A 23,713-nucleotide genomic window follows, 5' to 3' on the forward strand; every position below is an offset into this window, starting at 1 on the left:
AATTTGAACCCAGATTCTCCCAATTCCAGATCTGGCACTCTATCCACTGTACTTCCTAGATGCCTCATGCCTTTCCTTTAAAACGTGAGAAAAGAAATAAAAGGTCACTGAAGCATTTTTTAAATGCATAGAAGAAAAGCCATGCACAGGACTACCCCGCATGGTGTGTCTGTGTTAGAGAAAGCATTGTGTTCAATAAGCAAAGGGGAATTGCTGTAGTTCAAAAGAAGTGTGAGATGTGTAGATTCAGAGATCTCCATCCCAAATGTCTATATGGGCTGTTTGTTCCCCACCTGTGAGAGAGTCGTCTTAGCTCATAGTGGTCTAATCAGCCCTAGTTGAACACACTTGTACATCAATCCAACATAGCAATGTCATTTTTTGGTCCTTTTCAGGTCTGAAAAACAAATGAAGCACCAACCATTTTCTTAGGAGTAAACTAGCTTAGACCAACAACACAAGTAATATAATTAAATTGCTGTAATTGGGATGCTTTTTTTCATACCCTGTATGTGTAGTATGAAGGAAAAGGAAGGGAATGCAAGTGGAAAGGTTCACTTTAGGTTTCGGAAAGTAAAATAAAGGAGAGAATGGGTTTTGGAGAAGATAAGATGGTGATAGTTTTAATAGAAATAGGAAAGTTAAATAGGGAAAGACAGTATGTTCTGTTTGGAACACGTTTAGTTTGAGATGCCAGTGAATCACATCGAGTTTGAAGTTTAATTGGTATGTGACAAAGTAGGACTGGAGCTCATGAGGGAAATGGAGGCTGCTTGTAGCTCTGGGAGTCATCTTCATAGAGATGATATATTGATATATTTAGATTTATGAGAACTAACGAGCTTATGGAGAGAGAGATTGTAGATAGGAAGAAAAGAGAATCCAAGGAAAGATAAGGGGAAAGAGAGATTCAAGAGCAGAGGACAGTATCTTGTTGAAATGGCTCAACTTAGATTCAAAACTAAAGAGAAGAAAAGTAGAACTATATATTGGAGAATAAAGAGAAGTCGAAGAATTGGAATTCATGAGGGAAAAGCAGTTGCAGAGAGAATGAGACAATCAGAAGAGAATTGAAAGGTCCAGAGATGGTAATCAAAAAATTTCAAAGTTCTGAATCTTGAAGATCTGAGATGTAATCTTAGCCTACATTCCCATTATAAGTGACCGAAGTCAAAGGTCCTGGGCCCAGGTATTAGAATTGTCTTTTCAGGGCAACTAGATGGCTCAGTGGATTGAGAGCTGGGCCTAGAGACAGAAGGTCCTGGATTCAAATGTGGCCCTAAAGATTTCCTAGCTGGGTGACCCTGGGCAAGTCACTTAACCCCCATTGCCTAGCCCTTATCACTCTCCTGCCTTGGAACCAATATACAGTATTGATTCTGAGATGGAAAGTAGTAAGGGTTTTTAAAAAATTGTTATTAACTTGAATGTGAAATCACCAAGGATGATGGCAGGAAGGACGATGATTACAAAAGGTAGGATAGGGAGGAAAACAGCCCATTACTAATCATGGAGGGCAACCGAACAGGGAGGGGCTGCTGTGCACGTGTGCGCATATATACTTGTGTATCTATTCAGTTGCCATTTTGGCTAGGTTGTGTTTTTTTGTTGTTTTTACTTTCTGTCTCAGAACAATTCTAAATGTCCTTCCAAGGCAGGAGAGCTAGGCAATCGGGGTTATGAGTTGCCCAGGGTCACATAGCTTGGAAGTACATGGGACCAGATAAGAACCCAGCACTTGCCACCTTCAGGCCTGGCTCTCTTTCCACTGAGCCACTCAGCTGTCTCTTGGATTATATTTTTAAGTTGTATTATGCTTCTGTTTGGTCCTTTAATCAGTTTTGCAATTTCTTGTTCATTTCTATATTTACCCCTCCTCTCTGTTGTCTGCAAGGTAGTCAATGATACTTTGTTTTCTGTGTATTATAAATCTTGAGTTTGAGTACAGAGGAGGAGGCAGGGTTGTTCTAATGGAGGAAAAACTGTTTTGTTTTGTTTTTGTCTGAAGGAAATGCTGCCTTGAAAAAGTTCCCACAAATTTTTGGGCTGTTGCCAGACTTGTCCATAGAAAGAGCATGCGTGTCCATATTTCACAGTAACTGCGTTGTGCTCTTTGTCAATGCTGCTTCTGTGCCATTTTGAGGGTGGTTTATTTGGCTGAACAAATCTGTAGCAAAGCAGATTGTTAACCCATTTATTTACCACCCACAAAAGTCGAATCAAAATTTAAACTTTAAACTATCATCTGATTGAAGTAATTATAATTACAATTGAAAACTGATTAGGCTAAACTATGTAAAAGCTAGCAAGACATGATCTGGGCAGAAGTCTTGCTTTTTTTTTCTTAAATGGATTGTAAAATGATTTAACTAGCTGTCTTGGCCCTCTTCATTTTGTATCAACATAGTTTTCTTTCAAGAATGCCAGTCATATTAGTGCGTAATATTGTAAGGGAAGAAAGATCTAGTGGATGGTAATTGGAAGAATTAGGACTTTTTTTAATTAGGGAAAGTTATTTTAGTATTAAATTTATTCTCCATTATACTCTTTTTCATATGAACATTTTAATAGTCTCTCTAGCCTTGTGATACAGGCTTTTGAAACCTGATGGAAGGGACTGAAACAGGTAGTTTATAGAGGGGTTTCTCTCAGTGCAACCACTAAAAAGGGGATGAAGGGACTAATTTATAGAACTTAACATTGGTCTGAATGTTATTTTCCTCTGCCTGACTTTTCAATTGCTGCCCCCTAAACTACATGTCTGAAGGATTGAAAAGGCATTTATTAATCAGTTACTGTATGCCAAAGTTACTGTATGCTAGTATTTGGTTGTTTCAAATTGTCCCTCCTTAGAACATACCTGCTTTGCCTGCCTACTTCTCACTCAGATGTGAAGTGAAACCAGTGTCCTTTGGGAGAGCTAAACAGTACCAGTTTCTGGCACTAGCTGTCACTCCCTCATCATCTTTCCTCTACTCCTTCAGCCCTGTCAACTTGTGTAAAATGGCTGGGGATGGAAAGATTCTATTCCCTGTTAATGAATACAATATAAGCATTTAACTATTTAGATATGTTACATCATTCCTAGAATCAATATGGCAGAAATCTTTTTCCTTAGAATTTACATTAATTGGATTGGCATTGGGCCTCCCACTAAATGAAAACTTCCCTTGTATCATAGACTGCCAACTCCTAAACCAGAATATTTCAAGGAGACCAAGACTGAGAACTCATTTAGGAAACAAATATTCATTAATCTTCTTGTTTCTCTTTAACTTGTTTTTTATGTCACCACATAAAAATCCAAGTTTTGTGTGTTTTTAGAATTTACCCTGGTAATACAGAATGAAATGTTTGTCTAGACCTCTTTCCAGTTTTTCTAATAAGTAACTGGAGTCTTTGTATTTGTTAAGCACTATTCTGCTATTTGCTTCCATATGTTGTTGTTCTTATCTGTTCCACTTATCAACCTCTCTTGTTTTTGTTTGTTTCTTTTTGAACTAGTATTAAATAAGTTAATAATTACCGCTTTGTAGTATAGTTTGAGATATAAGGAGGTGAGAATAATGCTACTGTATGAGATCTAAGATCCAAAAGTTGGGCAAATTAGGGAAGCGTCCCTCCTGGAAGATTTGAGAGTTTCTCTTGAATAGAATCACAGAATTGGAAGGATTGGAACCAAATTTGGAAATCATCTAGTCCAAGCTGTATTAGACCAAGAACCCATTCTACAACATCAATCAACATCTACTTAACCTTCTAATTAGGGAAATCAGCTTTAGAACTAGAAAGAGGTCTTAGAGATCACCTAGTTCAACCTACACATTTTAAATTTGAGAAGTCCACTTCTCCCTCATTGAACTCATTCTAGTTAGAAAGTTTTTCCACATGTTAAGTCAAAAGTTGTTTTTCTGCAACCCCATTATATACCCCATTATTCTTAGCCCGGCCCTCTAGGAATAAGAAGAACAAGTCTAGAAAGCTATCACTACTACTCTACCCAGGTTTCTGTAGGATAAACTTCTGTTGCTTCAGTCAGTCTTCAAGCATCCTAAATGCTCTACAGAATGTATATGGTATTAAAATATCACATAAATTTGAACACCTTCATCGTCCTGACTATCATTTATGTAGTGCTTTTAAGTTTTGCAGAGTGCTTTAAAAATATTTTCTCATTTTATCCTTACAAGGTGCTTTTTAGAAATTTTACATTTGAGAAAACTCCAGTAGTCAGAGGTTAAGTGACATGTCTAGGATCTCAAGGTTAGTTAAGTGTCTGAGATCAGACCAGATTTGAACTTAAGGCTTCCTCAATACTGTTCACTGTGCCTCAGACTGAAGATTTCTGATAGGACACAGTACAATTAGGGGACCTCTTTTGTGGAAAATGTGTTATTTCAAGCAGCCTGGGATAGTACTGATTTTTTTTTGACTGCCATGGTACATTGTTCAATCATACTGAACAATGTAGGCCACTAAAATCCCTTTTTCATGTGAAATGTCCGAGTACCCCCATAAGTAAGTTGAAATTATGTTTCCTTGAGTTCAAAGTTTTTTTAAATGAGGTGGCTTAATCTGTGTCTCCTCATTTTTCATTTCCTTTATTTGGCTGAAAATTGTTTTCAGTGAACAATTATATGGTATTCTTGAGTTTGCTCTGGATAGTGCAAAGGTTAAAATTAATGGTTGGATGATGATTATATGAAATTATGTGGTCGCCGGTATTTATTATATCTTGAGTCAGAAATTTATCTACAAATATTATTTATTTGTTTGTTTTTTGGTGAAACCCTCACCTTCCATCTTGGAGTCAATACTGTGTATTGGCTCTAAGGTAGAAGAGTGGTAAGGGTGGGCAATGGGGGTCAAGTGACTTGCCCAGGGCCACACAGCTGGGAAGTGTCTGAGAACAGATTTGAACCTAGGACCTCCCATCTCTAGCCCTGGCTCTCAGTCCACTGAGCTACACAGCTGCCCCCTTATTTACAAATATTTACAAATAGAGAGGAAACATTAAAGAAGAGAAATGTGAGGGGAATAGAGAAGTTATCTGTCCTATCAACCTAATGTTTTGCTCTGGGTCTGCTTAATCCAGGCAGAGATTAATTAGCTCTCAACCGGGAAGGGCTGGTAGTGAATAACCATGCAGCCTCCTCCAAGATGGAAGTGTGATAAATAAAATTAATTTAGAAGGGTATATTTAAAGATATTAGGGTTTTATTAACAGCCATATTGATAATTACAAAGAACCATGTGCCTGCTAAGATCTAATTCAAAAATGGCCGCCATACCTTCCCCCTGGCTGCTTCCTAGGAAAGAGGAAGTACCAATCAAGTTCTCCCTATTTAAGCTTCTGTTTACATTGGCTCACATCACCACATAAGACAGGAAGCCTGTTGAATCATGGGAAATGTAGTTTTCAAATCCCCTAAATGTCCCCAGGAAGTTTATATCATGGATCTCAATATTAAGACCCCCAAATTTCCAACATCACAGAAGCTAGAAAGGGGTCAGTCTTTTACTCATCCAACAAAGTAATCCCAAGAGTCAAGGTTCAAGTAGAAGCCAAGCTCCAAGCCCACAATCCAAGTCTCCAGCAAAGCTCCCTCAAAGACTGCCTAAGACTCTCTCCAGAAGACAATCTCTACAGACTTAACTTCTCAAAAAAAAAAAACCGGTCTGCCCTGAAGGAGTTCAGGTCTTGCTTTTATGGTGACTTCTTGTCCCTTCCCCTCTTCACAGAAGCCAATCTATTTATCTAGCACTCCCCAGGAGGCAATGTCTGTAGGACCGACTTCTCACCTTCTGAAGGTTGTTCTCATCAAAAAGATCCACAGATTCATTGCATTTCTAGCTTCTCACCTAGTACTAAGTAGGGGGTTTTAATCTTTTGTTGACTCAACTTAAAAGTAGGCAAGGGGGAGTTAATCCTGTCTTCAGGCTAGTGAGGTAACTAAGTAGGGGTACTTAAGTTAGTGTTAACTCAGGATAGACAATAGAGTAAAGAATTCTCTTTCACAATAGGGATAAAGAAAACTCACACTAGAAGATTCAAGTTCCAGTACTTTCCCCCACCCAAATCTCTTGTTGAGGCTCTTTCTAGATCTCTGTTATGCACAAAGTAATCTGACTGGTGTCAAAATTTGGCCACAAGACTGATATGTTCAAATGTGATAATATCTCAAAAAGTCTGGGTGAAGTTTTATTTTAATATCGCTTTGTTTGATGTCATCAATCAGTGACCTGAAGGTCATTTACCACTGAGATGTGCAGGTATAGACAAACCCTTAGAGAAAGGAAGTTGAAACCAATGAGATGGGAAACTGATCCCATAGGCACCCCACCCCACCCCACCCCACCCCCCAGTGGTGCCAGGAAAATTAAGAAACTATGGTTGGTTCCTGAAATGTGGCATGGGAGAGCTAATGGGTGGAGAAAACTGCTTTATAAGGGTCAGACCAGGAGGTCTTCTACATCTTCTTCTGGCTAGAGCTTGAAACCTGAAGGAACCCTTGGTGGTGATCTCCAGTCCATCATGGCGGCCAACAGAGTAGTAAGCTAAGCAACTCTCTACCTTTTTCCTACCTTTCCCTCTCTTTACTATTACTACTTTGATGTAATAAAGTTATTAAAGCTACTAGCATCCGCATAATTTAAATCTGTTACAGTACTTCGCACAGTTCCTGGCACATAAGTAAGTGCTATGTAAATTTGGTGTTGGTGATGGTGGTGAAAAAAGATGACCATGATGGCATCAAGCCCTGAAAGAGATCAAAGACAGAGGGAAAGTACCCCTATATACAAAAATACTTGCAGCACCTCTTTTTGTGCTCTCAAGAGATTGGTAAACTGAGGAGTGCCCATCCATTGGGAAATGGCTAAACAAGTTATGGTGTATGAATGTGATGGAATTCTCTGGTAAGAAATTACAAAGGGAATGGTTTCAGAGAAATTTGGGAAGACTTGTATGAACTGATGGAAGAGTGAAATGAGCAGAACCAGGAGAAAAATTTATGCAATAACAACAGGATTGTAAAGACAATCAACCTTAAAAAGTCTTAGGAATTCTGATCTGTAGAGACCCTCTCTACATCTATTTCTTATGTGTATTTGAATCACCTATGGAGGCAAACTGAAGGCTGGAAAGTAATGGATTAAGTTTAAAGGCTAGAAAGAGTGAGCCGTAGAAGGGAGAGAGGCATGGATGAAGCAATAATGAGAAATAAAGTCAGAAAGTTGAGTTGAAATCAGATTGTGCTGGGCCTTGGATGCCAGGCTAAGTAAGCTTAGTCTATTGGTAATACGGAACTTGTGGAGATTTTTTTTTTAAACCCTTGTACTTCGGTGTATTGTCTCATAGGTGGAAGATTGGTAAGGGTGGGCAATGGGGGGTCAAGTGACTTGCCCAGGGTCACACAGCTGGGAAGTGGCTGAGGCCGGGTTTGAACCTAGGACCGGAGATTTTTGAGTTAGAGTGGAATGATCAAGCTTGGACTTTGGGAAGATTGTTCTGGCCATTCAGTAGAATGGAGAAAAATTAGGTTCTAGGAGATTATTTAGGAATAACTGAATTTGTTGGGAAAAGAACTTATTTGAGTTATGAAGGGAAGTGGAAAGAATGGGATGTATGAATTTTTGTGGTGGGGAGAAGGGTACTTCTTACCAGTGAAGCCAATGTAATTTAGATTTAGTTGCCTTGGGTCAAGAGTGTGGCTTGCCCAGGGTTAAACTGTTAATGGATGTCAGAGGCAGGATTTGTTACTTGGATCTTATGGACTACAAAAGCTGCCTAGCCAGTAATGCATGCTGCTTCTATTAACATAGGGAAGTAGGTGAACAAGGCTTAAAAGCTGATTGGATGTAAGTGGTGAAGGAGAAGGATTAGTTAATTTAGCAGTTAAATGTTACCTTTCAGATGCCTCATATTTAACTGTTTTATATTTATATTTGTCTTTGTCCCTCCCTGCCCCACCACCCTTCTTGTTTTCACTTTCTTTCAGATGCAAGTTACTTGCAAGTAGGCACTGTTTCTTTTACTATAGATGTATCCTGTGCTCAGTGCATTGTAGGCACTTAATAAATACTTGGGGGGGTGGTGCTATTTATTGACAGAAATGAAGAACCTGGAAAAAAAGGTGGGTGTGGTTTGTTCTGCATTTGAGCTGAAAGATGACTTGGATATTAATTAAAGAGCCTAGGGACAGAATGAGAGCCAGGCCTAGAGACGGAGGACCTGGGTTCAAATATAAACCTACACTTTCTAGCTGTGTATGACCCTGGGCAAGTCACTTAACCTGCAGTTGCCTAGCCCCTACTGCTCTTCTACCTTGGATCCCATACTTCGTATCCGCACTAAGACAAAAGGTAAGGTTTAAAAAAAGTAAACCTATATTTCAAGCCCTGTGCTAATATGCACTGTGGATTCAAAAGCAAAAAGCCAGTTCTGGAGGTGCTTGGTAGTTCCTGAGAGGTGGAGGGGGTCGGGGTGGGGGTGATTCCAGACCCAGATGGGAGACAACCTGTGGAGAAGCAGAGCTAGTTACAGAACTAAGTTCATTTGCATAGGGATGATAACTAAAGCCATGGGAAGGGGGTAGCCTAGGCAAAGAACCGAAATGTGGAGGTGAGGAGACAGGCATGCCTGAGGGGTACCAGCAGCGAAAGCAAAGCCAGGGAGAACCTGGACTGAGCAGTGCCTGGTTCTGCTGCAAGGCTGATCTGGAATGGGAAGCTAGAGAGCATGAAAGGAGAGAAATGGAAATCTTGCCATTCTTTCAATCTACCTCAGCATCGTTCGTAGATGTTCTGCCCCGACAAAGAATAATAGGAACTAAACTAGCACTAACAGAATGTTCTCTAGTGGAGTTTCTTTGGTAAGAGACAAAAAGACTGGCTATCAGTTGTTTGCAAAGTGGTATTTCAGAAATGCTTAAACCTATTTGAAAAGTTTGCTGAATTGCTTCCATTCATCTTATATAAAGCTAACAAACCCTTGTTTACAGATTTTCTGTCCCCACCAAGTTTATCACTGCTTTCTCAAAGTCTGAATCAATGACATCCAAACCGGAAGTTCTAATAAACATCCTACATCGGAAAAGTAATTGCTTCCTTAATAATTTAGTTGTGCTTCATGCATCAGTTAACATTTTATAATCTGATTCATGCTTCGAGTAAAGAGAAACTGTGATTAGTCAATATTTTTGGTGCTCTTGATTTCCAGTTTGCTTTATAACACTTGTACACAAGAGAACAAAGTCTGGTTCTTAATCTTTTTTAACCCCTTACTTTCTCTCTTAGAATCAATTTTTTTTAACCCCTTACCTTCCACCTTAGAATCAATACTATGTATTGGTTCCAAGGCAGAAGAGCAGTAAGGGCTAGGCAGTGGGGATTAAGTGACTTGCCCAGGGTCACACAGCTGGGAAGTATTTGAACACAGAACTTGGGCCTGGTTTTCTGTCTACTGAGCCACTCAGCTGTCCCCAGAATCAATTTTAAAAAATAAGAAAACTTGCCTTCTGTATTAGAATCAGTACTGTGTAATGGTTCCAAGGAAGAAGAGGGTGTAAAGGGCTAGAAAATTGGGACTAAATGAATGAGTTATCCAAAGTTTTACACAGTGGCTGAGGCTAGATTTTAACTCAGGTTTTCCCGACTTTCAGGCCTGACACTATTCACTGTGCTACTTAGCTGCCCCACTAACTTAAAAAAATCTTTTTAATTTAAACACCAAAGAAAAAGGACATTTCCTTGCATATGGAAAAACATAAAATTAAGATTCTATATGAAACCAAATCTTCGTAACACTTGCTTTTTTAAAGTATGTAATACATTCCACAAAAGTTAACTTTAAAAATTGCCTTTTTTTTTTTTTAATCTTTATTTTCTTGGAGCCAATACTTACATATTGGTTCCAAGGCAGAAGAGTGGTAACGGGTAGGCCATGGGAGTTAAATAACTTGCCCGGTGTTACATAGCTAAAAATTGCCCTTCTTTTGTGCCTCCTGAAACTCCCTCCTGTCTTTTTTTTCTTTCTGCACAATTTAAAAAGTATTACAGTGGCTCAGTGTTGTGTGTCCCCTCCCTCCCCATATCACAGTTGTTAATTGTCCTTTCTTCCTCTTTATTAACCTACTGAAAGAAAGGGAAAATAAAGATCCTTGTAACAGATAAGCATCCAACAAAAAGAGTCCATAGGGGTCAAGAACCAGAGTATTTGTCTTTACCTCCTGTCCCCTCCTTCTTTGTCAGAAGGTGGCTAATAGTGTCCTTGGGGGCGGGCTCTTGGAGATCCAGCTGATGATTGCATTGATCTTAAGTTTTCCAAGTTGTTTTTTCTGTTCAGGGTTGTCTTCCATGTTTATCAGCTATTATCCTGCTTCTTACTTCACTCTGGTTCATTACATAATGCTCAGTTCTCTCTGGTACTGTCTCTGTAATCATCCATCACACTAATGTACCACAATCTGTTCAATCATTCCCCAGGGTCTTTGAGTTAATCTGAGGCCCTCCTTTAGGTTCTAATTCTTGTTTTTTTCCTCTTAAAAACCCTTCACTCTCCAGAAGTTTACTTGCCTTTGTGATTCTTCCTTCCAGCTTTGCTATGCTAGATCTGACCTTCCCCCTAGGTCCCAAATGATTTTCCTATTGAGTTTAATCTATTTCAACCACAAATTGTGTATTCAGGAGTTATCTGATGCCCACTCTTTGTAACCCCTTCATCATGCTTTTGAATATTCCCATGTACCCTGATTATGAGAAGTAGCACATTTACTTCTTCCTTTCTACACTTTTACTCTTTCTCTTTTTTCCCTTAAAAGACTGAATTGAATCATTCTGCCACTATCGACGGTTTATCTTAGGTTGTTGTATTTTTTTAACCCTTAACTTCTGTGTAGTTGCTCCTAGGTGGAAGAGTGGTAAGGGTGGGCAATGGGGGTCAAGTGACTTGCCCAGGGTCACACAGCTGGGAAATGTCTGAGGCCAGATTTGAACCTATAACCTCCCGTCTCTAGGCCTGACTCTCAATCCACTGAGCTACCCAGCTGCCCCAACTGTTTATCTTATTTAACTATCTTTGTAGCTTTAAGAAATGAAGATTCCCAAGGGACACTAATTTCATCTTCACCATTAGAATGTTAGTTCTGTATTCTATGATTCCTTCTAGTTGCTCAAATTTCCCTTTCTGGGTTTCTTCGGGCTCTTGTTATGTTTTTGTTTAAGAGTTCCATTTTAGTTCTAGCTTTTTTTTTCATCAGGAATGCTTAAAGAAGTTCTCTTTCAGTAAAGATCCATGCTTTCCTCTCTGTAGGATTATATATTCTTGGTTGTAAACCCATTGCCTTTTGGAATATTATGTTCCAGTATTCTGTTTTCTCTGGTTTTAGTAGAAGATGCCATGTCTTGTGTGATCTTGACTAGTTTTCTAGATGCTTGTTGCCTTTTTTTTTTTTTTTAATATGGAATTTCTGGGGTGTAGATATGACTTTCCTAGATCTGGACAGTTTTCATTTATGATTTTTTAAAATAGAATTTATTTACAAGTGTCTCAGCCCCTCCTTCCCCTCCCTGAGTCATAGAAGATATTATCTGGAGACAGATATATAAATTATATCTTTATTGTTTCCATTTTTCAGTTCATTCTCTGGAGGTAACCTTTGCAATTTATTCTTCAAGTATTATCTGTAGCTCTGCATAATGTTCTCTTGGTTCTGCTCATTTCATTGTTCATTGTCCCATGGAGTTCTTTCCAATATGGTGCAGTAGTATTCCATCACAGTCATATACCACAATTTAGCCATTCCCCAATTGATGGGCATCCCCCTCAGTTTCCAGTTATTTGCCACCACAAAGAAAGCTGCTATAAATTTTTTGGTACATATAGATTCTTTTCTTTTTTCCCTTACCTCCTTGGAAAACAGATCTAGCAAGAATATTGCTGGGTCTAATGATATACACAGTTTTAAAAATAAAATTTCAATTTAATGTACTCAAAATTATTCATTTTACATCTCACAATGCTCTCTAGCTCTTGTTGACTCAAATTCTATGGTTTCTAGCAAATCGGTGAACCTTGTATTTCAGATTCTTTGTCAGAGTACTTGGATATTATGGTCAAATTCACTTTCTTTATTTCCTCATTCTCCTCCCCCCAAACAAATGAACATATCTATCCCCAAATCCTGCAGATTGGGGGAGCAGAGGGAATGGTGTAGCCATAGCCCTTCCTCTGAATATAGAGAATTTTGTTTAATCTGTAATTAATCAATTAAGAGTTATACATGCTGAGGAAAACATAAGAGTTGGGAGGGTTAAGGAAACTGAGGTTTAGATTGTGATTTTCCCACAATTTAATAAAAGTTAAGTTCATATCAGAGCCCAGATCAGAAACACACTGACTTAAGTGCTCCAGTCTGAGGGACTATCAGGATACTCATTATGTTAAAAGGTGTGCTAATTTCCGTTATTATATTAATTAAATACAAACTGAAAGTGCTAGTTCATTTGTTGTGTTTGATTTCTTATACTTCCTATAATCCTAGTTCTTATGCCAACTCTCCTCCTTTGCTAGTTCACCAAACTCCTACCGTACATCCAAGGTTGAGCTATTTCTTTTAACACTCTCAGGCACTAGAGATTCATAGGCCTTTTCTGGAGTACAGCTTCAGGATTGTATTCTTTGTTTCTGGCCTGACTAAAATTACCTTCCTAAAATCCACTTTAAGTAACTGTAAAGACAAGTTTTTCCAAACTACTGTTCCCACAAATTTGTAAATCAAATTTTTCTTTGTGAAAGCAAGGTATCTTGCTCAGCTTCCCTCATTTCAATATAGATCAGTTTATTTGGGGCCTCTCTCCTTTTCCTCAAAACAAATTCGTTCTTTTTTCCTTTTTGCACCCAAAGATGCAATTTAAAAAAAAAAAAAAAAGACTGAATTTTTCCCAAAGCTTCACTTTCCAACTTTATACCAAGGATTACAACATTCGTTAATCCTGAGCTAAAGAGAATAACTGCTCCCAATCTTCTGTCTCTTGGCTATAGTTGTTTTTGTTTTAAATCTTTTTTTCTTGATGGACAGTAGCATAATATTTTTTTATTTCCTCATTCTCCTCCCCCAAAACAAATGGACTCCTCTATCCCCAAATTTTGAAGATTAGGGGAGCAAAGGAAATGGTGGAGCATAAGCAATTGAGGTTATTGCCTACAATCAGACTTAAGTTGGCTATTCTGGATGTACTGAATTGGATTCTAAAATCCCCTTTAATAAGTAGCATGTACTTTTTTTATTTCAGCTATGTGGTAGACACCCTATTAAAAGACAGTGGCATTTTTGAACTAGCCACCTTTTCATCAGTGAAATCCTAATAGGATAATAATTGTCATGTCTAGTGAAGGTAAAATAATTGTCATTAGCTTATGTGCTGGAAGCTAGTTGTGATGTAATGCTTTTAAGATTTTAGGGGGAACAAGCTTCTTTCATTTCTAACTTTAGAATTCTGTCAACATTCCGAGTTTTCTGTAAACCATCATACAAGGATTCTGGTTGTATTTAAAATGACACATCCAAATGTGTTTATTACAAAGTTTCTCTCTTTGCAAAAACCCTCTTTAAGTGAGCATTATTTGATGTTCTGTTGAATACAAACTCATAACTTGGATCCGAAGTTTTATTGAATTCCAGTTTGCCTTATGAAGTGGAGATATTTCTGAAAAGCTGTATGTCCATGCCATTTTCTTTTAGATGCAATTGGGGAAACTCCCGTGTTGGAAAAAAAACATTTAACTAAAGCCTAAAGCCTTTTGTCTGATGAAACCCACTTACCATACAGTAATGCCCTCTAATTTTGTCTGGTAGGTTTTCTTAAAGTGAGAATACACATGACTAGGACAGACTAGGCTTGGAAGTGGGCCTCTCTGTGGTCCTTGGTTGTGTTCTGAAAGCTTTGTCCTTTTCCTTTGACAGTGCATGATCTCATCTTCTGGCGGGATGTCAAGAAGACTGGCCTTGTCTTTGGCACCACATTGATCATGCTGCTCTCCCTAGCAGCATTCAGTGTCATCAGTGTGGCTTCTTACCTCATCTTGGCCCTTCTCTCTGTCACTATCAGCTTCAGAATCTACAAGTCTGTCATCCAAGCTGTACAGAAGTCAGAAGAGGGCCACCCATTCAAGTGAGTAGAAGAGTATTTTAAAGGAAATTCTGCAGCTCATAAATGAGAGTCCATTTGCACACTAATGGGATGCTAATCACTTGGAGTGCTGATAAGAGATTCTCTCAAGAAGGGACACTTTATGGAGAAGCTACTGTGGTAGACTAGAGAACCTTTGGGCTCTAATAGTAGACAGAAATTGGGAGGACTATAAGGGGTGACATACATTTCCTGGCCTTTTTTTAATGTTAGACCTTGGAGTTTTCTAGAATTGATAATACTAGGGAAAGCATTTTCATCCCATGGTATGTTGGAGAAGTGTGGGAATTCTTGAGTTCATCTCATAGTTCTTTTAATGTGTTGATGCTCATTTCCCTCCTCTTTAGCTACATTTATATTAGAGAACAGGTTTGGTAAAGCCGGAGAGATCTGGATATTCTGGGATGTAACTTCTGGCTATGCTAAGATTTTTTTGTAAATACCAGTTATAGGGTTTGAAACCCGTTTCTGTTGGAAATCTCAAACCCTCAAAATACTATTTTTGAGGAAAAGAAGTGGCCATCATTCTGAACTTTTCTGAAGTGGAAGAAAGATTTGTTCAGAGTTGCCCCAAAGATCTAATTCTGCCACTCCACATTTATTTGTTTTTTTGTTTGTTTTTTAAACCCTTGTACTTCGGTGTATTGTCTCATAGGTGGAAGATTGGTAAGGGTGGGCAATGGGGGTCAAGTGACTTGCCCAGGGTCACACAGCTGGGAAGTGGCTGAGGCCGGGTTTGAACCTAGAACCTCCTGTCTCTAGGCCTGACTCTCACTCCACTGAGCTCCCCTGCCACTCCACATTTAAAGGAAACAAAAGGAAAAAAATTTTTTACCTCAAGATTGTTAAAAATGCAAGCAAAAGGGGCTTATAGAGTAATTTTATGACTTCTCTGTCAGTACCATTTTCCTTGCTACTTTTTTCCTTAAAACTTTTAATTTATATGGTAGATTTTTGTATTTTATTTTGCTAAATGCTCTAAATAGTTTTTAACTCTTAATTGTTAAAAACTTATTTTGAGGCAAAAATTTACTTTTCATTTTACAGAGAAAAAAATCAACCGAATGGCTCATGGTTATATACTTCACAACCTCATAATAGAGCTAAGAGTTAGAGATTCAGGACTTCCTGAGTCGTGGCCCATTCACTTTCCTCCCAGTAAATCAAATTTTCTACTTCCTTGAAAGCAAAGAAAGGAGGGCTTCCAGTTTATTGGGTGGATCCCCTGTGGTGACCTTTGGGAGGACAGGAACAAGAATTAGAATGGGCAGGCCATGGATAAGGGTGTGTTCTACATTGTTAGAAAGAAAATCCAAATTGATGATTTCACTTGAGTCAAGCTCATGATTTTTTTTTCCCTTTTTCCATTAAGAGCCTACCTGGATGTGGACATTGCTTTGTCCTCAGAAGCTTTCCATAATTATGTGAATGCTGCTATGGTGCATGTCAACAAGGCTCTTAAGCTCATCATTCGGCTCTTTCTGGTGGAAGATCTGGTGGATTCCTTAAAGGTTGGTTGGAGCTCTGGCCTTGACTATAAGACAAGGAAGGAATAAAGGCTTAACGGGGAAAGTAATGAGGAAACTGTGCTCAGCCTTGCTTGGGTCTGAAAAATTAGAATAAATTTAGTGGAGGAGATACCACTTCTTTTTTTAATTTTATTTTTAAGTATTTTTCCATAGTTACATAATTCATGTTCTCTCCCCTTCCCTCTTTCCTTTCTTCTCCTGGAGCTGACAAGCAATTCTACTGGATTATACATGTATTATCACTCAAAACCTATTTCTATAGTATTCTTTTTTGTAATAGAGTCATCTTTTAAAACCAAAACCCCAGATCCTATACTCATATAAGCAAGTAATAAATCATATGTTTTTTCTTCTCCCACAGTTCTTTCTCTAAAGGTGGATAGCATTCTTTTTCATAAGTCCCACAGAATTGTCCTGGATCATTGCATTGCTCTTAGTAGCAGAGTCTATTACATTTGATCATTCCACAATGTTTCAGATACTGTGTACAATGTTCTCCTGGTGGAGATACCACTTCTTACTAAAAGAACATAGACTGAGAAGAAATGAAGAAGATAGCTAGCAAGAATTTAGTTTAAATTTGCCTTTCAGTGGCGAGGGCTCTGCCAGAATCTCAGCAGCACTGAAATTTGGAGATTAGTTTGCAGTGATTGGTGGCAGATGCTTACTTAAGGAGCAGGATCTCCAAACTACCATGTTTGCCTGAATGGTTTTTAAATTAAGTTTCCTTGTATTTTAAAATGTAAAACATTGTATTTTAAAATGTAAAACATTCTTAACTCATAAAAGTTGTTTTAAAAAACAGGCCTCAGGCTGAAGTTTGCTAACCATTAAGCTAGAGAGGAACTATATTAAAGTTAGAGCTGGTGAAGTCTCAGGTAAACTGGAGCCCACCTTGGCATCGTGCCTCTAACAGTGTGACTGTGTCTTCCCTAGCTGGCTGTCTTCATGTGGCTAATGACCTACGTGGGTGCTGTCTTCAATGGTATTACCCTTCTGATTCTTGGTAAGGCAATGGTGCTGCTAGAGTGCTTGGGAAGGAGGGTGTGAGTCAAAGTTTGAGTGAAGCTCCCTGTGGAGGAGGCTGGGCAGTCATCGAGTGCTGGTGCTGTGAGTTAGAGGAAAGAAAACTCTGGAGTGGGCCTCCTCCATGTACGTTCCTATTTACTCCTACCCATTTATGTGTTGTGTACATTCCAGTTATTGGTGTGCCATTTCTTCCATTGGAATGCAAGCTCCTTGAGGGTGGGGGGGCCAACATAATTGTGTCTTAGTATAGGGATTAATATGTACGGGGCACTTAGATACCTGTCTCGGGCACAGAGGCCAGCCTGGTGCTATTAATTCCTCATGTCCTTGCCTTGACAGTGCCATGTGGCCTCAGCCTAGAAAAAGAAATGGCCTTTTTTCCAAGTTGTACATGTTGAATGGATCCCCTAAGTGTGCTTCACAAACCATGTTTACTAGTATTCTTGGCTCTTTGCCTGCATCCCCCTAAAGCTCACATAACATTCTTAATTTAAACTTTTTTCTGGGAGCTATTTTGAACCAGAAATCAGAAGTCTTTTCTTTAATTTAGGCTTAAAAGGTATGCATATTGCTTTGATTATGCCACGTTTCCTCCTTAAGTTACTATTTTGATTATTTCTTACAGCTGAGCTGCTGGTCTTCAGTGTTCCAATTGTGTATGAAAAGTATAAGGTAAGTAAATGACTTGCAGGTAAAATCTAAAAGAATGATTGACTGCAGTATATTAGACTGAAAATGTATTTTGTACTTTGATCATCCTTTCCCGTCGTGTTTTGAAAAATATTTTAATTGCTTCATTTGTTTTTCCTACTTTAATTTTAAAAGACAAGTATGTGAGGAAATCTAAATTATCTACCATCTGGAGCAATCCTGCCACATTTAACTGGCTATTGTATTGTTATTGAACATCACCAGGCTGTAGAGCTCAATTTGGAGATGCCAAACCACCCTGCCAACAGGCCATCAGCAGTAATCGGGGTGGATTGGATGTAGTCTCTGGTATTAAGGGCAAACTCCATACCAATGCCTTTAGTTAAGTTAAATACAACTAAGGAAGCACCTCGGTGAGTGCAGAACATTTGTAACAGTAAATACATCATCAAAATGCTAAAATAGGCCCCAGATCATGGAAGAATTCACTGCCCTTCCTGTTGCTTTTTGTTGTGGGGTTAATCCAGTTACCTTGATGAAGATAGTTGTGTTAAAGGAAGAGGAGGACATACTTAGGGGAGTTGTTGCTTAAAGGAGATTTGATATTCTGCCTGCTGTTACAATTTGACTCTTTCTCCCTTAAAGACGCAGATTGACCATTATGTTGGCATTGCTCGTGATCAGACCAAGGCAGTTGTTGCAAAGTGAGTATTTTTTACTGCTACAGTGTGAAAATAATTTCATGAAACATCTAAACATCTTCCCTTGAGACATCCTAAGACACATTGCTATGATAGAATGAGGGCAGCTAGATTGTATCCATGGATAGAGTACTAGGCCTGGAGTCAGGAAAACCTGAGTTCAAATCACCCTCAGACACTATAAGACTTTGGGCAAGTCACTTAACCTCTGTTTGCCTGGGAGGCAGCTAGGTGGCCCAGGGCATAGAGCATGGGCTTGGAATCGAGAAGACTTCAATTCAAATATGGCCGTAGTCACTTAAAACTTCTATTTGCCTTAATCCATTGGAGAAGGAAATTCCACAGTACCTTTGCCAGGACGATGGACAGTATAGTCCATGGGGTGGTCACAAGAATCGGGCAAAACTGAGCAACAACATAATATAGAACACTCTGGTATTTGGAAGTTTGGGTTAAAGAAGAACTGTTGCTGCTGTTGAGTTGTTTCAGTTGGGTCTCCTCTTTGGGACTGCATTAGGGTTTTCTTGGCAAAGATGCTAGAGTGGTTTGCTTATTTTACAGATGAAGAAAATGAAGCATATAGGGTGAAGTGACTTGCTCAGGGTCATAACAGCTGAATGTGGGTAGGTGAATCTCCCTGACTCCAGGCCCAACATTCTATAGCTGCCCAAAAGAAGAATTTTTCAGTATCGAGATTTTCATTTCATCTGTTGTTTTGAAAAACTTTTCTGGTTCTCATTGTGCTGAAAGTTGATGGCCGTGTAATATGTGCAGCTCTTCTTTTCTGAACTGACTTTCTAAAGATTTCCTGGTTAACCTACATTTGCTTTTCTAGTGTAACAAAGCACTTCCTTGTCTTAATATAGGAAAACCTACTATCCTACTCTTGTTTCAGAAAAGTATATTTTAGCAAACAAATAGATTTTAAAGGCTTTATCACTTCTGGGAGTTTGCATCTTTTTTTAACAACTCAATCTTCATGATTTTCCCATTGTATCAATAGAGAACCTGATCCCTTTGCATAAACTCATCTTCATGACATTGTCCTGAGCACATTTTACATGTGCGCTTATGCTTTTAAAGACTAGCAAGGTCACTTGCCAAATTGTCAGATTAAGTTTCTGTTTCTATATCACCTGTCAAAGTTATTTGTTGCCTTGTGAGCCTCTAAATTGATTTACCTCGAGAAGAACAAAGTTGACTGACTCCAGTTCTCTGCTGTGCATAAAATAGAAAATGTTGAGCATTAATACTTCAAATAAATGGTTAGCTTAACACTGAATAGCTGTGTGACTCTGGGGAAATTATGTCATCTCTGTCAGTCTAGCACTAGCATTGGTCAACGGAGTCATTGGGTGAAATCCGCATGGGTAAAGGGAATTCTCATTTCGGGGGAAGTGCTACCCTGGATGAGGTCACCCCTCTTTTTCACTTAGTATGTAAATTATGAATTGGGTTTCTCTCTCCTAGCATTAGATTTAAAACGTATTTTTATTCTAAGCGTTGCTTCATTTTTTCTTTTGTTTTTCTTCTTGCATAGGATCCAAGCAAAACTTCCTGGCATCGCAAAGAAAAAGGCAGAGTAACAGCTCAGAAACTGGAAAACCAACAGTTACTAAAACACCATTTAATAGTTATAACCATTGTTACTTGTACCTATGGAGGAGTATGCTCATTGTCAGCTTGAGCCTGCATTCCAAGGTTTCTTTAATTTGGTATTTCCCCCTCCCTCCTCCTTGTCCTCAGTATCAAGCACAAGAACATTCTGGACTAAAAAGAACTGATGTCTTAGAACCCACAAGAGTAAAAGAAAGACTCGCCTTCATAGGATAAATCCAAATCTTGTGGGGGAGGAGGGAGCGCATTTGCCTCTAGCTAGAACCACAGGGTGATGAAAGTTTGGAAGGAAAAGGTGGAATTAGAAAGGAAGTTCCCAACTATCTCGTTTCCACATATTGGTCTTTACCAGTCAATCTCTCATCATCAGCTTATCTCTTTTTAATTTAAAGCAGAACAATTTGTTTGGGACAAATTATTTGGGGACAAGAGTATGGGTGTGAAGGGGCTTTGAAGAATCTTCCCATCTTGGGCCTTTTTGTCTCTCTGACCCCCTTTACTGCCCCATTGTGTGAAAGGCTGACATCACATAGGGTCCCTGCTCTTGGTGTGCCATCTTCTCTCCATAGAACGACCTTATGAGAGGTATCGCTTTCAGTTCCTTTTAATAACTCCGAAAGAGTTGTGATCTTCCTTCTGCCCAGTAAGTTACTGTTGGTACAAGAGAATGGGGACTAGAAGGAAAACCCAGAGAAGGGACGAGATCAGCTTGCCACTCTTCTTAAGACAATTAAGAATTGACCATTTGGAGAAGTTGATAGTATTCCTTTCTGACACCAGTTCTGAGCTTTAGTCTTATAACTCCTTCCTGTAATGTGCTTTCCTCCCTCTCCTCCACCTCACTTCAAGTTTAATAAGGTTGTACTTTTCATATTATGAAATAAAAAAGTCTGTAACTGCTGTACACTGCTGTAAACTTGTTAGAGAAAAATAATCTGCATGTGGCCTCCTCAGTTGTTGTAACTCTATCTCAGTTCAGGGTGGGGGGAACATTTCTAAGAGGAACTTGTGAAACACGACCCACCTCTTCTATCTCCCTTCTTTTCCCCGTGTTTGTTATTTCTTTGTTGAGCTGTCCTCAGTGGATTGTCATCATCTTTGCCCTAAGAAGCAGCTTCCCTGAGCTGTACTGGGGCAAAACAGACCCCAAAACAAGGGGTTTAGCTTAGGAGCATGGGCTTGGGAGAAGCAAATAGCTTGCTTTTTTTGGTGGTTTTGTCTAAATCAGAAGAACAAAATGCAGATTATTTTATAGAAGTACATTTTGTGGTTTACATGGAGTCTAACCTTGTTTCGAGGGTAGCTTTGCATTTTGGAGATTATGTATTTTTATTTGGAAGATTTTCTTCTTTTTTATGAAGGGAGGTGGAGAGTAGTGTCTTTCCACATTCGCCTTGGCCTAAATTGTCCCTCGTGAAGGGTGATGAAGCAGTTCCTAGCCAGGACCTCTAGGCTCCAGGGTTCCTGAGAGAGGGTTGACAAAGTGCCAGGACAGACAATGCAGAGCAGGGAGGGAGACCAGTTGGCCCTCGGCTGCTGATGGAAGGATTCCTGAGCGCTTTGGTCTGTGCTCTAAGTGGCTTTCTTTCCACCCTTCTAACATTTTCTTCTGAGAGTAGATTGTTTAGGAAACCCTTGGTTTCCAGTAATACATTTGTTGCCGAGTTTACATGTGAGCTGCCAAAGGTGGTAAGTAGTGAATGTGGAAAATCTGGATGAAATGGACCCATTTTTTCTAGGCCCGCAGCTGCAGCTCAATAGCAAGTAGCAGACAAGTTATCTTTTCTTGAAGAACTCCTTTCTGGGGATTTTAGATGAGTAGGAGAAAGACTGGCGCTGGGAACTCCAAGACATCCTTGTCCTTCCCCATTTCTCCCCTTCCTCTACTCTCATTCCTCTTCAGTCTGTTGTACGCAGTGTGTCCTGCGGAGCCAAGCCTTCCTCCGTGCTCCAGTTCACTGATGGTCCCCAGGCTTTCCCCTCCAAAGGATTTCCTCCTGCCCTGAAGGCCTCTGGGCCCCTCACACTTGTCTTTTTCTTATTACTGCTGTGTTTTGATCATTGGACACACCTTTGTGCCAGGCAGGTTTGTTGTGGACTTTTTTTTTTTTTAAGGAAAAAAATGTAGAAAAAAAAAATGCCTAATGAAGCCGTGTGTGTGCGTGTATGTGCGTGCATCATCAAATACAGTAGCAGCCCCCCAGGGAGCCCAGAGAATCTTGGTTCCTGTCAAACTGCAAATTGATGTGGTATTAATAAAAAGATCCCAATGTCTGTGACCTCACTCTGGCTGCCTCCTCTTTTTATCGTCGGACGGGACACCGTTGTGATGGGCCTGACCTGACCCCAGCACCTGGCCAGTCTCCCGGAGGGGAGGGGAAGGGAGGGCGCCCCGCCGGGCTGGGAGGAGAGCCGAGACTCCCTCTGCCCTGTTCCTCCCTAGAGCTGCCCGTTTGCTGGCGTTAGGCTGAAATCCCGAGGGGCAGCCACGATGCTGGGGGGGGGGGGGGGGGCCCCCGGGGCGGATGGCGGACCCGGCGCCAAAGAGGGCTCCTTTTGAAAGAATTTATTCAACATACCTCTTTTACAAAACTTAGGCGGATATAAAAAAAAGGGATGCAACAACTTTCCACAAATACGCATACAAATGTTTGGATAATGTCACACGAGAGCAACATGGCATATAAATATATATTGGGAGGGACAACGACGGACTAGCCAGAACAGCGAGCATGGAGCCCCGCGGACTGCTCCGGCTCCTGAGGCAGTGTCGGGTTGGCATGCAGCACACCGAAAGAGCGCCAGGTCTGCCCTTCCCGCCTCGCTGTGCCACGTGGGCCCAGAATCCTGGCGGGGTGCCGGAGGCGGCTGCGGAATTCTCTGGCTTGGCTCTGGGGGCTCGCGTTAAGTGCTTCCTTTATTCGACTGACGGACAGCCTCACGGACTTCCGGACCGAGCAGGGCCCCCCGGGCTTCCCCTCCCAAGCGGGAAGGGACACTGGCTCGAGCCCCGGTGTCTCTTCCGGCTCTAACACACTGGGGGATTCCACGCGTGTCAAAGGCGTGGGACCACCCAACGCGGGCCACTCCTAGCCCAGCTACTGTTCTTACGCGCGGCGTGGATGCCCTGGGCACCGGGAGAGCCGCCAGAGCCTCGGGGCCGCCTCAGCGAACTCATTCTTCCGAGAAAGTCTGCACCACCCCTCCTCCGTCCCGGAGTCCTAGCGGTGCCTTCCCGGAGGGCTGCCGCCCCGCCCCGCCAAAAAGCTGGCAGGGCAGGAGCAGCAGCCCCTCCTCCCAGGGCGCAAGGATCCGTCCCCGACAGGTTCCCGTGGAAGGAAGACTCGGGACCAGTTTTAGGAACTTCGGGAGGCCTCTGCCCAGCCCCGGCCTTCTAGGCTATTTTGCTGATGCTTGCTTAGCGGTCCCGTAGCGGCTCAAGAACCCGCCTGCCCCTTCCTCAACTTCCCCAGGCCCGTCTTTAAGGCGACGGGGAGCTCGTCCCCTCCCCAGAGCGGCCTTCTTCCCCCAGGCTCCGGGGCGCGCTCGCAGCTTATCTCTGATACACGAATAATAAATAAAGACATTTGCACACGTGACGGCCAGCTCCCTCCCCCCTCCCCCTTCATAGAAAAGCATTAAATACAGTTTCGAATCAAATAAAAAAGAAGAGCCGAGCGAGGGCCTGCTGCGGGGCCACCTTTTCTCCACAGGAGAGAATGAATCGAAACACCCCAAACTTGGACCTGCCTAGAAGATGCTCCCTAAAATCTCCCGGCCTGCCCCGCCCGCGCCCGCAGGGAGCCGGCGGGGCGGGGCACTCTGAGCACGCCCGGCGAGGACGGACCCGGGCCCCGACCGAAGGAAAGTGAGGATTAAAAAAAAAGTGCTACAACGCGGAGGCGGCCGGCCCGGCCCGGAGACCGCCCGGCGGCCCTCCTAATACTGCCATGCTTCGGGCTGGGGAGAGCCCGCGGGAATGCCAGGACCCCGAGA

General features: G+C 41.0%; 1 protein-coding gene across 1 annotated transcript in view; it reads left to right on the plus strand.

Annotated features, from left to right (window-relative positions):
• RTN3 (reticulon 3) overlaps nt 1-19,766 on the plus strand; it is a 50,110-nt gene extending 30,344 nt beyond the window's left edge. Inside the window, exons 4-9 of the mRNA XM_044682292.1 lie at nt 13,965-14,172; nt 15,563-15,701; nt 16,656-16,725; nt 17,374-17,420; nt 18,045-18,103; nt 19,641-19,766. Of these exons, the coding sequence (XP_044538227.1) occupies nt 13,965-14,172; nt 15,563-15,701; nt 16,656-16,725; nt 17,374-17,420; nt 18,045-18,103; nt 19,641-19,686 (569 nt within the window). The 3' untranslated portion in view covers nt 19,687-19,766. The remainder of the gene's footprint in view (nt 1-13,964; nt 14,173-15,562; nt 15,702-16,655; nt 16,726-17,373; nt 17,421-18,044; nt 18,104-19,640) is intronic.
• Nucleotides 19,767-23,713: the final 3,947 nt, after the last annotated feature.

This window comes from Gracilinanus agilis, chromosome 6 (assembly GCF_016433145.1).
Source record: "Gracilinanus agilis isolate LMUSP501 chromosome 6, AgileGrace, whole genome shotgun sequence".
NCBI classification, from domain to species: domain Eukaryota; kingdom Metazoa; phylum Chordata; class Mammalia; order Didelphimorphia; family Didelphidae; genus Gracilinanus; species Gracilinanus agilis.